Source organism: Trichomycterus rosablanca, chromosome 13 (assembly GCF_030014385.1).
Source record: "Trichomycterus rosablanca isolate fTriRos1 chromosome 13, fTriRos1.hap1, whole genome shotgun sequence".
Taxonomy (NCBI): Eukaryota; Metazoa; Chordata; class Actinopteri; order Siluriformes; family Trichomycteridae; genus Trichomycterus; species Trichomycterus rosablanca.
The window spans coordinates 26,190,357-26,204,630 of record NC_086000.1 but is presented as its reverse complement, the minus strand read 5'-3'; the positions used below and the strand labels follow the sequence as shown (position 1 = coordinate 26,204,630).

General features: G+C 37.5%; 1 protein-coding gene across 1 annotated transcript in view; it reads right to left on the bottom strand.

The window, feature by feature from the left end:
• Positions 1 to 14,274, bottom strand: part of LOC134325485 (BTB/POZ domain-containing protein 7-like) — a 41,341-nt gene that overhangs the window by 5,730 nt on the left and 21,337 nt on the right. Inside the window, exons 3-6 of the mRNA XM_063007701.1 lie at positions 9,611 to 9,819; positions 5,291 to 5,366; positions 3,818 to 3,978; positions 1,626 to 1,769 (exon numbers count right to left, since the gene is read on the bottom strand). Coding sequence (XP_062863771.1) covers positions 1,626 to 1,769; positions 3,818 to 3,978; positions 5,291 to 5,366; positions 9,611 to 9,819 — 590 coding nt within the window. The remainder of the gene's footprint in view (positions 1 to 1,625; positions 1,770 to 3,817; positions 3,979 to 5,290; positions 5,367 to 9,610; positions 9,820 to 14,274) is intronic.

The following is a 14,274-nucleotide window of genomic DNA, read 5'->3' as shown; positions in this document are numbered from 1 at the left end:
AATGGTACCCTCTAGCTAAGGACAGGAAAATGTAATAAAATCTAAGACAAAAGAGTCCACATCTAGAGAAACTTGAGAGTTTGGCTTAAGGGCGTCAAACAGATGTGAAATTAAAACTAAAGCGCTAAAAGAGATCCAAATTCAAACAAATCTATTAAAAAAATCATTTGCTTGTGTTAAAGAATAAACATGTCCAGATGAAAAACAGGATTTTTCAGGGTGTTTTACAGTTGTTTTCAGCAGATTTTGCTATATCCTAGCTAGTACACTTTTTAGTATGTAATAATAAAAATTATAATTGTATTTTATTTATTGATTTATTTGTAACACACATTTATATGATTACACTTATAAGTTACATACATGGCATGATAGGTTAGAGTTCTTTGCCTAACAATATCAGAATACACAGGCTGTCCCCACACTGACAAGCCAGTCCCCCTATACAATAACTCAAAGACCCCCCCCCCCCCCTTTTTCCCAGCACTGGACTCTACATTTCATTCTACACAAATATGTATGTATTTACATATACAGTAGAATAAATAGTGTTTTATTACATCATACTGCTGAATAATAGTAATTGCAATAGTAATTTTTTTTATTTTATTTTGATTTTAATCTACTCTATTTTATCTACTGTATTTACACTGTACTAGAGCTGCTGTAACACTCGAATTTCCCCCATGGGGATCAATAAAGGAATCTTATCTTAGTGGTTATGTTAGGACAGTTTCACAGGAGTATTCCTACTTGATGTTTGTGAGCAAATGTATTAATTATAATTGTTATTTTAAATATTATATGAGAATTCAGTCTTGTTTGTTCTTGAAAGTTCAGTACTTTTCCTCGTGGTTTGTAAGTTTTCATTGTGGTTGCAGCTGTGTACTGCTTCATTCTTGTATAGTAGTAAATAGGGCATTCCAACAGTATGTGGTTTATGGTTAGTGTGGTGTTGCAAGTTTGACAATTTGGTGCTTCGTCCTTTGATTTCATGCATATGCACAAGTCTTGTATGTCCAATTCTGCATTGTGTGCATATATTTTGCTCCCATCTACTTTCCAAATAGTATAAACCTATAGTATAGGTATATGTTTTCTTATGTCCGGGTTTATCTAATAGTTTTTCCCTGTTTATTTCATGGTGCAGTCTATCTATTTATGATGTACGTTTTGTGTTTATAAGGTGTTGGAAGGCTATTTATTAAGCCAGAATGTAGCATCTGCTCATTTTTTTCCCTCTACAAATTACCACCACCATCTACCAACTGGCACATTTTTTAAGAAGTGGAAGGAATCCGAATTACCTAAAGGCAACCCACATGGACATGAAAGGAGCATGCCTTACAGAGCTCCTTACAGATCTTTGCCTCTAGGGAAGATCTGAACCACAGTCCCCAGAACTCTGCTATTTGGCACCCACAATATGCCCACACCAGTCAGTCAAAACTTCAGCCATGATGAAAAATTAGGTAAAATCACGCTGCTACCTGCTCATTCTCATTGTCTCGTATTTTATTATACATCAAAATATGCTTTTTAAATGCAGCATAAGGATCAATGTATTAAGTCTTTTTAAGGCAGTCAAGTATCTTAAGTATCTTAACAAGGTAGAAATGTCTTACCTTTGCCTCCTCTACATAGGGAGAGAAGAGACGGGGGCGCACATAGATGCCCGTGTTCTTCTGTCTGAGCCAGGCGTTTGATTTGCCCCCCACCGATGTGGGCAGCATGTCTGATGGAGGAGTGCTGATCAAACCTCGTTTCATCTGCAGAAAGCACAGACATCTCAGCAAATGATACAAATGTGCCCAGACTGTTTTGCATACAGTGTTCATAGTTCGAATAACTATGAACCATTGCAGGAAAAAGTTTGTGAGCCCTTGGGAAAAAAAATACTGCATTAATTACTTGTAACACTTGTAAGTCACACTAGTGGACAAACTCATTCTTTCTGAACGAATACACAAACTTCTATTTTTAATTACGTATATAATAATGACATTTATACCAGGCTAAATAAGGTGTGTAGTGTGTGTGCGTGTGTGAGATATTTAATAACTGACACCTTCTTTAGCAGTTATAATGTTTCCTGTAGCCTTTGATCAGTTGCACAACAGTGAAGAAGTGTTTTAGGGTGTTTTCTTTTTTTTTTTGTATAAACAGCTCTTTAATTCCTGCTTCATCATTTCAGTTGATTTAAGGTCTAACCTGGATTTTAAAACACTAAATGTATTCTTGCATCATTCAATTAAAAAGCTTAAAATACATTGATGTTACTTTCTCTTAATAACTGCAAGCTGTCTAGGTCCCAATCATGATTCTCCCCTCACCATAGGGAGGGAAAAAGGTTTTATCTGGGTAGATTTTTCCCCATTCTCTAGCTTTGCATGCTGTGTGGTGTAGTCTTTGCATGATAATGACACAGTACAACATGTCCTTAATTTGTACACCCTTTGTCTTATTTTGGATTCATAAATACTGGTATAAATAAACAGGGGAGATCAAAAATACATTGTAAGCTTTTGTACAGGACAGAGCATTGCCTCAATCTAACAACTGCCTTCTGGAGAGGCCTGGAGTGTAAATTATTAATCAGTGTGTTAAATAAGGAGTACAGGGGGGAAAAGAAGCACAATTATTTAAGTCTAATTTAGTAAAAATCAATTAACAGTTGACAGTTAAATTTAAATATTTTAGATTTTAAAAGAACTACAGTAGTCATCCAATATCCATGAATAAATATATATATAAATAAATTATTATTAAAAAATTCCAGAACTAAACCATGAATATACACAGATCAGCCATAACATTAAAACCACCTCCTTGTTTCTACACTCACTGTCCATTTTATCAGCTCCACTTACCATATAGAAGCACTTTGTAGTTCTACAATTACTGACTGTAGTCCATCTGTTTCTCTGCATGCTTTGTTAGCCCCCTGTCATGCTGTTCATCAATGGTCAGGACTCTCCCAGGACCACTACAGAGTAGGTATTATTTGCGTGGTGGATCATTCTCAGCACTGCAGTGACACTGACATGGTGGTTGTGTGTTAGTGTGTGTTGTGCTGGTATGAGTGGATCAGATACAGCAGTGCTGATGGAGTTTTTAAATACCTCACTGTCACTGCTGGACTGAGAATAGTCCACTAACCAAAAATATCCAGCAAACAGCGCCCCGTCGGCAGCGTCCTGTGACCACTGATGAAGGTCTAGAAGATGAACAACTCAAACAGCAGCAATAGATGAGCGATCATCTCTGACTTTACATCTACAAGGTGGACAAACCAGGTAGGAGTGCGTAATAGAGTGGACAGTGAGTGGACACAGTATTTAAAAACTCCAGCAGCGCTGCTGTGTCTGATCCACTCATACCAGCACAACACACACTAACACCACCACCATGTCATTGTCACTGCAGTGCTGAGAATGATCCACCACCTAAATAATACCTGCTCTGTGGTGGTCCTGTGGGGGTGCTGACCATTGAAGAACAGGGTGAAAGCAGGCTAAAAAGGTATGCAGAGAAACAGATGGACTACAGTCAGTAATTGTAGAACTACAAAGTGCTTCTATATGGTAATTGGAGCTGATAAAATGGACAGTGAGTGTAGAAACAAGTAGGTGGTTTTAATGTTATGGCTGATCAGTGTATGTATGAAAAACATCCTATATTTAGTGATCTGTATTATTCATGGTTTCAGGCATCCACAGGGAATTTTGGAAAGTATAAAGGGGACTACAATAATAGAGAAATAAAAAAATAATTTTATTTATTAATTATAATAATAAAAATACCCAAAGACACTCACAGCATCAGAGAGAACATCACTATTCGCTGGGAGAATGTGCTCCATGCGGACGTAAGGCAGCAGAGGAGACAGAATTTCCTTTAGTTCCTCTATATCCAGATCTCTTCTCTTCACACCACGTTTATTGACACTGTGAGCAGTTCCACTCAGCAGGTTCGGTTCTGAAACACAAGCACAAAAATACAGTTACATGTAGAAAGAATGTAAAAGAAAACAAATATTTAAAAACTACAGTGAAACACACAAGTCAATAAAGTCCTGCTTAGACATGCTTGTATAAAGTGGGTGAAGCACAGCAACGTTCCTATAAAGTTTCAGCCACTGTCTGTAAGCTTTGCAAGCTCTCTGTGGTATGTGAATAGGCTACTGCAAAAATTGTGAGTAAGTGGCCTATAATGAATTGGTGCCATTATAGGCCACTATAAGAAATTCTTTACAAACTGTATGTTTAATGTTTTAATAATGCATGTCATTTTACAGCTATATTAATTGTGCCTATGTATTCTGTGTCTTGGTATACTTGTTAGATTTAACTGACAAACTGACATTTAATGCTCACAATCAATATATGAATATTTATTGTTAAATAGCTTGTGGTAGTAATGTCTACCTTACATTAGCAGCAAAATATGTCATTACCAATAATAGATAAAAGCAGTTGTACCCACCCATCCACCCACCCACATATAGTCCGGCACCCACCCACCCACATATAGTCCGGCCCCCACCCTGCAGATATGGTAGCCAATTGGTATCTGCTGCAGGGACTGCCAATTATGCCCGCTAGATGGTGCGACCGGTGGCAACACCGAGTTTCGAACCGGGGAGTTCAGAAACTCGGTGCTGGTGTGCAAGCGGAATATCCCGCTGCGCCACCTGGGCGCCCTCCTTGGACCACTTTTGATAGAAACTGACCACTGCAGACCGGGAACACAAGACCGCACAAGAGCTGCAGTTTTGGAAATGTTCTGACCCAGTCGTCTAGCCATCACATTTTGGCCCTTGTCAAACTCGCTCAAATCCTTACACTTGCCCATTTTTCCTGCTTATAACAAATCAAATTTGAGGATAAAATGTTCAATTGCTGCCTAATATATCCCACCCACTAACAGGTGCCGTGATGGAGATATCAGTGTTATTCACGTCACCCTTCAGTGGTCATAATGTTATGCCTAGTCGATGTATTTCCCAAAATCAATTCTGTTTGTCAACAATCCTGCTTTGTCTTTCTTTAAGATAATTCCACTTCATCTGTAATAGTAAGAACAAAAATTAAGTAAAAATTTCATTCATTAAGTAAAAATACTGAACCACAACACTCCTTTTTGTAAATATGTAAAAATGCACTATAATATTGACAGTCTAACTAAACATTTCTGTCACAGCAGTGTATAAAGCGTTTCACAGCGTATGTATCTGCTATATGGTACAGATACACAGTGCAAAAAAGGTCACTAGGAACATCAGTCTCACCTCGGTCAGCCATCCTCCTAATGAGCTGGTGCTCACCCCACTTAATCACATACTTCAAAATGTCCTGCTCACTCGCCTGTAAAAAAGAGGGCGGGGAGGGCCAGGGAGAGAGAATATTACCACATTCATATTTCACAATGATAAGCTGAAGCATTTGAGACTAATGACAAATTGGTGCAGAGGCACTGCTTTATAACTCTGCTTCCTTTTGTTAACTACAGTCATTATTCTAGCAGCTTCACAGACAGTGAAAAAATCTCTTTTCTGAGCCTGTAGTTTTCTTCAAAGGTTTTTAACCTACAAACTTATATGGATTAATTTATGTTCAGCAAAGGTGCAAAATGACTTGTTTTATTTTTGTATTTATATGTGGTTTATTGAGTTAAGTTAGCACTGTTATATTTAGAAAAACGCTTAAACATTTTCTCTCTTCCATTATATTGGCCAAAATTTGTAGCTCAGGCATAAGTAGAGTCACAAATGCTATCTCCAAAAGTGACTTCTCAACATTTGCACAGAAAACAAGTTAATTCTACAAATTTAATAATATTTATATTAGGTTTATTAGATATATTAAATTACATATTTGTATTATTTATATTACACTATATTATATTAGGTAAGGGCTTCTTTCTGTGTCAGTTCAAACATAGTTGGCCCGTAGTTGGTTATATGGTCAAAATATTTTACTTTTTTTATTTGAATCAACTCTTGACATCACCTATTATTACATTTTGTAGTTTTTATAAAGAATATTCTTTTAATAATGCAGACCCGATAGCCTACAGCAGCCTTTCTCAACCGGGATGCCGTGGCACCCTGGGGTACCGTCTGGCTTCGTCAGGGGTGCCGTCAAAAATATTCTGCCGTTACTGGTATTATGAAATAAATTTATCTTATCATAAACAAATAAACTTATCATGAAAATGTAGACCATTAGCCACCTCAAACATCAAAATTTGTCTCACACACTCCTTTCCCCATGCTACAACGTCAACGTGGGGGTCAGCACGTGACTGCGTTGCCTAATACTGACACCCACCCCCACCCCTTATTACTGCGCGATGCATTAGGAGAGCGTTGTGTGAAGCACATTAACTAGCATGGAAAGGTTTTTGAAAAGAAAGTCTTCAAAATAAGGTAACTCTGAATCTGAGCCATCAACTTCTTCATCCAGTGGTAGCTCAGCAGCGAGGGTAGTACAACCCCTGGCAAAAATTATGGAATCACCACTCTTGGAAGATGTTCTGTCAATTGTTTAATTTTGTTAAAAAAAAAAAAAAATCAGACATGCCACAAAACTATCATTTTTCAAAATGTCAACCTTCTGGCATTAAGAAACAATATAAAAAAGAAACAAATATAATAGTTGTGGTCAGTCACAATTGCTTTTTTTAGATCAAGTAGAGGAAAAAAATATGGAATCACTCAAATCTGAGGAAAAAATTATGGAATCACTCTGTAATTTGCAGTTTAAAAACAAAACATCTGCAGCAGATTAGATTTGCTAATTATTCTTCAGTTTAAAAAGAGTGCTTACACCTCGGAGAGCTGTTGCACAAAGCAGATTGTCATGAATCATGGTTTCAACACAAGATATGTCAGTTGAAACAAATGAGAGGATTATAAAACTCCTTCAAGAAGATAAATCATTGTGGAATGTCACAAAAGATGTTGGTTGTTCCCAGTAAGCTGTGTTTAAAATCTGGACCAAGTACAAACAAAATGGGAAGGTTGTAAAAGGCAAGCATACTGGTAGACCAAGTAAGACATCAAAGCATCAAGATAGAAAACTTAAAGCAATATGTCTTGAAAACAGAAAATGCACAACAAAACAAATGAGAAACAAGTGGCCGGAAAGTGGAGTCAATGTCTGTGACTGAACTGTAAGAAATCACCTAAAAGAAATGGGATTTACATACAGAAAAGCCAAAGCCACCATTAACACCTAAAAAGAAAAGAACAAGGTTAAAGTAGGCTAAAGAAAAGCAATCGTGGACTGTGGGTGACTGGATAAAAGTGATCTTCAGTGATGAATTGCGAATCTGCATTGGGCAAGGTGATGATGCTGGAACTTTTGTTTGGTGTCTGTCCAATGAAATGTATGAAGATAACTGCCTAAAGAAAACATGTTAATTTCCACAGTTGTTGATGATATGGGCCTGCATGTCGGGTAAAGGCACAGGGGAGATGGTCTTCAATAAATGCTTTTCTTATTCCATCAGTTGAAAGGATGTTTGGTGATGATGACTTCATTTTTCAAGATGATAATGCATCTTGCCATAGGGCAAAGGACGTGAAAACTTTCCTTCAAGAAAACATATAATGTCAATGGCATGGCCTGCAAATAGTCCGGATCTCAATCCATTTGAAAATCTCTGGTGGAAATTGAAGAAAATGGTCAATGACAAGGTTCCAACCTGCAAAGCTGATCTGGCAACAGCAATAAGAGACAGTTGAAGGCAGATTGATGAAGAATACTGTTTGTCATTAGTTAACTCCATGCCTCAGAGAGTTTAAACCATTATAAAAGCCAGAGGTGGTGCAACAAAGTAATAATGGTGCAGTGTTTTCTAATGATTCCATAATTTTTTCCTCTACTTGGTCTAAAAAAAAGCAATTGTGACTGACCACAACTATTATATTTGTTTCTTTTTTTATTGTTTCTTAATGCCAGAGGGTTGACAGTTTGAGAAATGATAGTTTTGTGGCATGTCTGTGATTTATTTTTTTTCTACAAAATTAAACAATTGAAAGAACATCTTCCAAGAGTGGTGATTCCATAATTTTTGCCAGGGGTTGTAGAAGCCAGCATCAAGACAAAGAAAAGACAGTACGATGATGTCATGATATGGTGTGTGTGCGTGTGTGTTAGCAGTCCGAGGGATGCAGAGTGTACGTTTTTTAATACATTTTAGACTGGGGTGACTTGAGATTTTGCATACTTTTAAAGGGTGCCGTGACTGAAAAAAGGTTGAGAAACACTGGCCTACAGATACAGCATGATCATCTGGTTTATTTTACTTTGAATTGTAGGGCAGTGATAGCTCAGTGGTTAAGGTACTGGATCAGTAATCAGAAGGTTGCTGGTTCAAACCCAACCACCGCCAAGTTGCCAATGTTGGGCCCCTGGGCAAGGCCCTGAACCCTCAATTGCTCAAAAAAACATTGTGTTCAGTCATAATTGTAAGTCGCTTTGGATAAACGCGTCTGCTAAATGCCAAAAATGTAAATGTAATGTAAATGTATTACATGTCAAAAGGCTTGTAGTTAATATTCACTGTATATATGCTTAACCTGCAGTTTTACTGCCCTTTAAGACTTAATAGATGTAAAAAAATGTCTGGATATTGTGCTTCATGTGAGATATACTAATGGTACTAAATTATACTAATGTAGTTACCTACAGCTCAAACACCTTAAACTACCAACAGAATTACAGGTTCTTTTTTTACAGGTGCTGCACATTTTTATAACTACTGTTTGTATGAGGGTTCTTCAAAAAGTTTCTGCACTTTTTTAAACTATTAATTAAGAATTTTAAAAACAAATGACATCACTATTCTACAGTCACCTTCCGATGCATTTTTCCCAGCGTCGTACCAACTTTTTAATGCCATCAGCAAAAAATGTTTTTGATTGAGCACATAGCCACTGATGCATCGCTGCTTTCACATCATCATCACATGAAAATCATCTTCCCCTTAAAGCTTCTTTAGGCATCCAAAAGGTGGAAATCAGATGGTGCTAAATCTGCTCCCTCAGTCTCTCAGACACGACCAATTACTACTCCTCCCTCCCTCACCGTTTCCAACAAAATTATAAAAGTGCAAAAACTTTTTGAAGATCCCTTGTAGATTTTAGGTGATAAAACATATATGCAGTATAGAACTTTACAATAAGCACTTAGAAACTAAATTGTTGTCACTAGAAATTGGCATGTTATTGTTCTAATCTTTTGCTATTGCCAGTACTGCATTACAGTCCTGGTAGCCACGAAACACTAGTTATATCAGATAAGTGCTGCATCACTAGTATTTATGTTGTATTTCAATATTTAAAACATACAACAGTTCAAATAATTTTCAAACAATGGGTTAGAAGATCAGCCTCAAATTAGCTTGTGGGTAACTTAGTCAGCTCCACTCTTGTTGGTGGAATTAATTACAAAACCCAGTGGAAAACAGGTCAGCTCAGTATTATTCTCCACACATTGTGACGAGAGAAACAATATATTATACATATACACATAAAACTAGATACTTATAGTCTGTATGCTTTTTTTATATGATATCTGGGTCAGTGAGAATGAATTCTTACCTGCAGGTAGTCAGACTGAATGGCTGTGAGCAGCTGATCCTTGGTGAGCTCATAGAGCACGTCAGACGTCATTACCTGGCTAAACTCCTCACGCAGAAAATGCAAGGCCTGTCTGTGGACCCATTTGGAGCCATAAGGCTGAGAGCTCCACTTCAGAATCGAAACCAGAGACTCCAGCGAGATGTTCTCTACTATGATATCCTCACAGCCTGCACACAAATACAATTAAACATGATTATGATTACATATAGAAATAATTTGTTACAGCAAAGTGATTTTGGTAACATCATCACATTGACATGTACATAATCACCCAACAATAGTAAAAATTTGGTCTGCATGAATGAGTTAGTAATCAGATTCATGTTGTCCATGTATGGTTAATGCTATCACTTGTGCTTATCAGTAGTGAATCAAATGCAGACCAGGTAGTAAAGAAAAATACTATTAAAATACATTATGTATTTCCTTTCTTTTTTCCAAAGCACTGCGGGGTTACTGAAATCTTATCTACTCATATGTACCACTTGTAAAATGTCATGGGCTATGTAATGTAGTTATACAATTTTGAAGGTATGTGTGCAGAAGACAGGATACTCTCTCAGTAGGTCAGTAGGAGTCTAAACCAACTTGACGGCACTTAATAATATTAGTAATAATAATAATAATGATGATGATGATGCCACCATTACAACCTTGTACACTATGTATATGTGCCATTTGTAAAATGTTGTAGGTTTTGTTCATATACAACTTGTAAAGCAACAGCAGCTATGTACATTGGATTTAGAATGTAGTCTGAACCCTTGACTTTTAGCATTTTGTTGTTGATTTGATTTTAAATTGATATAAATATAATTTTTACCCATTAGCCTATACCTTATACTAGGGCTGGGTATCGCCACTAATTTCCTGGATCGATTCGATTCCGATTCACAAGGTCCCGATTCGATTAGATCTTCGATTTGCGATTCAATTTTGATTCAACACATTTAGGCATATTTGAGTTACATTAACAGGTTTTGTTTAAATATGTACAGATGTTCAGAGAACGAATGTGATAATTGTACAAAGAACACTCATTAAAAATATTTGTGTATTTTGTTTACATAAATAATTAATCCAAAACAGAAACCAGTAACATTGATTTTTTATTATTATTTTATATGTCTGACACGCTACAACATTGTAAATGTAAACATACACCTGGCTGTTGAACAGCTTATGCCAAGTTTACACTACACGACACTCTGATTAACACCTGGTCGCTGTAATGTTCACACTACACGACTGATCGGCGATGGGGGGTTTTACACTACAACATCTATCAACCAGGGGGAATCCCAGGCGAGCTTCTCTGGTCTCCAAAACTACGTTTTGTCACGAAAACACACGTGAGAAGTGATGAAAGGTTTAATGATACCACGTCCAAACATGCACATCAACAAGTAGCGAGCGATCAAAGTTTGTGCGCTGATGAAATAAATGAATCTGAGTGGATTTGGCAACACGAGCAGCATGGCTTGTTCTATAGTGAGTTGGAGGTTAATAAATATTTTGTTTTGTAGAGAACGATCAGGTCAGAAATACTATAAAACTCACGTGTGCTGATGTATTCTGATAGAAACTATATTGCGCTCCACCACCTGTTTACAACCTCTCCCCTGTGTTTCCCCTCGCTGTTTCTCACATTGATTGAGAGCCGAGTTTTGATCGCAGAGCGAACACCGAGTTCCTCCCAAATCCAGCACCGACCCGATGCCGAGCGAAAATCAGTGCAAAAAGTTGTGTAGTGGTCATAACTTGAGCTTCTGCCATGCTAAACTGATGTGCAGGTCAGATCTCGTTGCATGAAAAAACACTGGCTGGTCACGCGAAATTAAAGGGGGTAACAGACTTCCGTGTGCACCGTAAAAATGGGCGTATTTAAAAGATCGATCTCGCGTTTATATGAATCGATATCGGATCGTTCAAATAAAGATCGATTTGAATCGAAAAATCTATTTTATAAACCCACCCCTACCTTATAAATATTTTAACATGATAGGCCATTATTGGTGATTGAGTTTTTGTAAAATTAATTATCTGTAAAGCATTTGTGAACTGTCATCTTTAGTTGTCTCCACTGATGTTTTAAATGGTGTCCAAGTCTGGACTTTGGCTGGGCCACTCAAGGACACAGAGACTTGCCAGTGTTGTTTTGGCATTATGTTTCCGTCAATGTCATGCTCAGGTGAACTGCAGAGTTTCAAATTGGTGTTTTTGGTCTGTACAGGCAGTAATTGCGCTCTCAACTGGAACCAAGCATCAGCATTAATCAAACAATAACTTTTTTTGTTGGTTGTTGGTTAATTATTGACACCCCTAGAATGTAGTCCACATTGCTTGTTTTGGGTGTGTGGTTGACACACCCAATTAATTCCCGAGATTCAAAGCTGACAGGTGGTAAAAAAAAACATTACCATAAAGCTTATGTATCAGTGGAAAGTAGAATTATGTTGTTAAATAAATTTGTTCTGAAATGAATGATAAATGATTAATACTTCAACTATGATATTGGTTTCATTTGGGGCACCATCACACTAAGTATTGTTAACTCAAAAGTTAAGGCATCATGAGAACTTTCTATTCTATTACTGGCTTCATTAATACAATAACAGCACAGAGACGAAAATGTCAGGAGGAGAGAGATAAGATCAGCCGGTGCAGTGCACCCACAGCTCAACACCTGGGACTCTGGTGTGTGCTGGTAAGCACAGAATGCGGTCAGCACTGAGCCAGAGATAATCTGAGCCTTTTTCAAAGGCTAAAGCTTTCAGCACCATCGCCTTCTTTTGATGTTATCACGTGCAGGGCTGAGTTTCATCCTCCCAGTTGATAGTTATTGGGAGGCTGTGATGGACTATTTCAGGAGCTTTATTAGTTTTAATAAAGATCCAAAACTTTAAACTAAGTTACTTTAATCATCTACTAGACATAGTACTGCAACACATACCAACAGGGTCAAATCAAATAAATAAAATACAATTTTAAATATCATTACAAGGATGGCAAAAGACTTCTAATACTATACTTCTGGTTTTGTATATGTAGGTATTATGTGCCTATTATTATTACTGTTATTATTATTATTAAGAAGTTGTAAGCGGTATTATCCTCACACGAAGCATTAATCGGATTTGTACAGAAGTATTTTGCAACCATAATTACATTTTTAGTTTTCTAAGAAAACATTAGCTAAAAATCTCAAGAAAAAACATATTTTTATATTTGCTAAATGTAAGATAATTTTTTGTTTGTTTCTATTTTTCCAACCTTTTCCCCCCCAATTTTCTCCCCTAATCTAGTCGTGTCCAATTACCCCGATTGCGTCCTCCACTGATTCAACCCTCCACCGCTGACTAAGGACGCTTCTCAACTGACACATGCCCCCTCAGACATGTGCTCAGTACAGACTGCATTTTTCACCTGCACGAGTCGAGTTCATATATACCAATCAGCACTGTGCACAGAGAGCCACACCCTGATCAGTATTATTCCTCAGCCCCATCAATCAGCCAGCAGGGGTCATAATTGCACCAGTTATCAGGACCCATGATCTGGCTTGCCCCTAACCCTATGAACAACAGCCAATCATTGTTCATGCAGCCGCCCAGCCCAGACGGGTGGCAGAGCTGAGCTTCAATACGATGTATTCGAAAACCCAGTTCTAGTGTACTATTGTATTTTACTGCTGTGCCACCTGAGCGGCTAAATGAAAGATTCTTAAGATGATCATTTAAAAGTGAAATGTCTAGTCGTGTACATTTACATTTTTGGCATTTAGCAGACACCTTTATCCAAAGCGACTTACAGTAGTGTGACAGTATACAGTCTGAGCAATTGTGGGTTAAGGGCCTTGCTCAAGGGCCCAACAGCAGCAACCTGGCAGTGGTGGGGCTTGAACCACTGACCTTTTGATTACTAGTCCAGTACCTTATCCGCTAGGCTACAACTGGCTTCATTAATAAAATAACGGCACAGAAACTAGTTCATATGTGTAATATGAACTAGTTTATTTGCAAGCTAATGCAATATAAGGCAGTAGTGTTAATACCAGCCGTGGATAGTACACCCTGTACTACTAACCTCACAAAATGCAATTCCTACTAACCTCACAAAAAACCCAATTCCAAAGAATGATTAAAGTTTTCCGGGTCACCTTTACTGATTTTTATGAATCTATACTAACTCTTAATCGGGTGCCTGCACCACATTTCAAATAATTTTGGAAAGTAAGACTGGGAGGTTTGTGTAATGATGGAATGAAATCCACCCATTCCGGAACATTCCACAGCTAAAAAGGAAATGTGATGTTATCATAATAGGATATAAAATAAGCATTGACAAAAGACAAGGAAGGCCACTTGGTGAAAAACTGCAAAAGCAAACAGTCCAATATTTTGAGAACAGCTCAAGCATAAGCCATGTTTTAACAACATGCTTCTCTGGACTTGGGCTCATCAGAGATGTACTAACACAAAGTGTTGTGGTCTGTTTCACATTTATTTTTGGTAAATAATCTCGCTAATCCAAAGTTGAAGAGCATCCTCAAAGTTATCAGCTCAAAGTTCAAAAATTAGCATAAGTCTTGGTATGGGCATGTGTTGGCGCCAATGGCACCA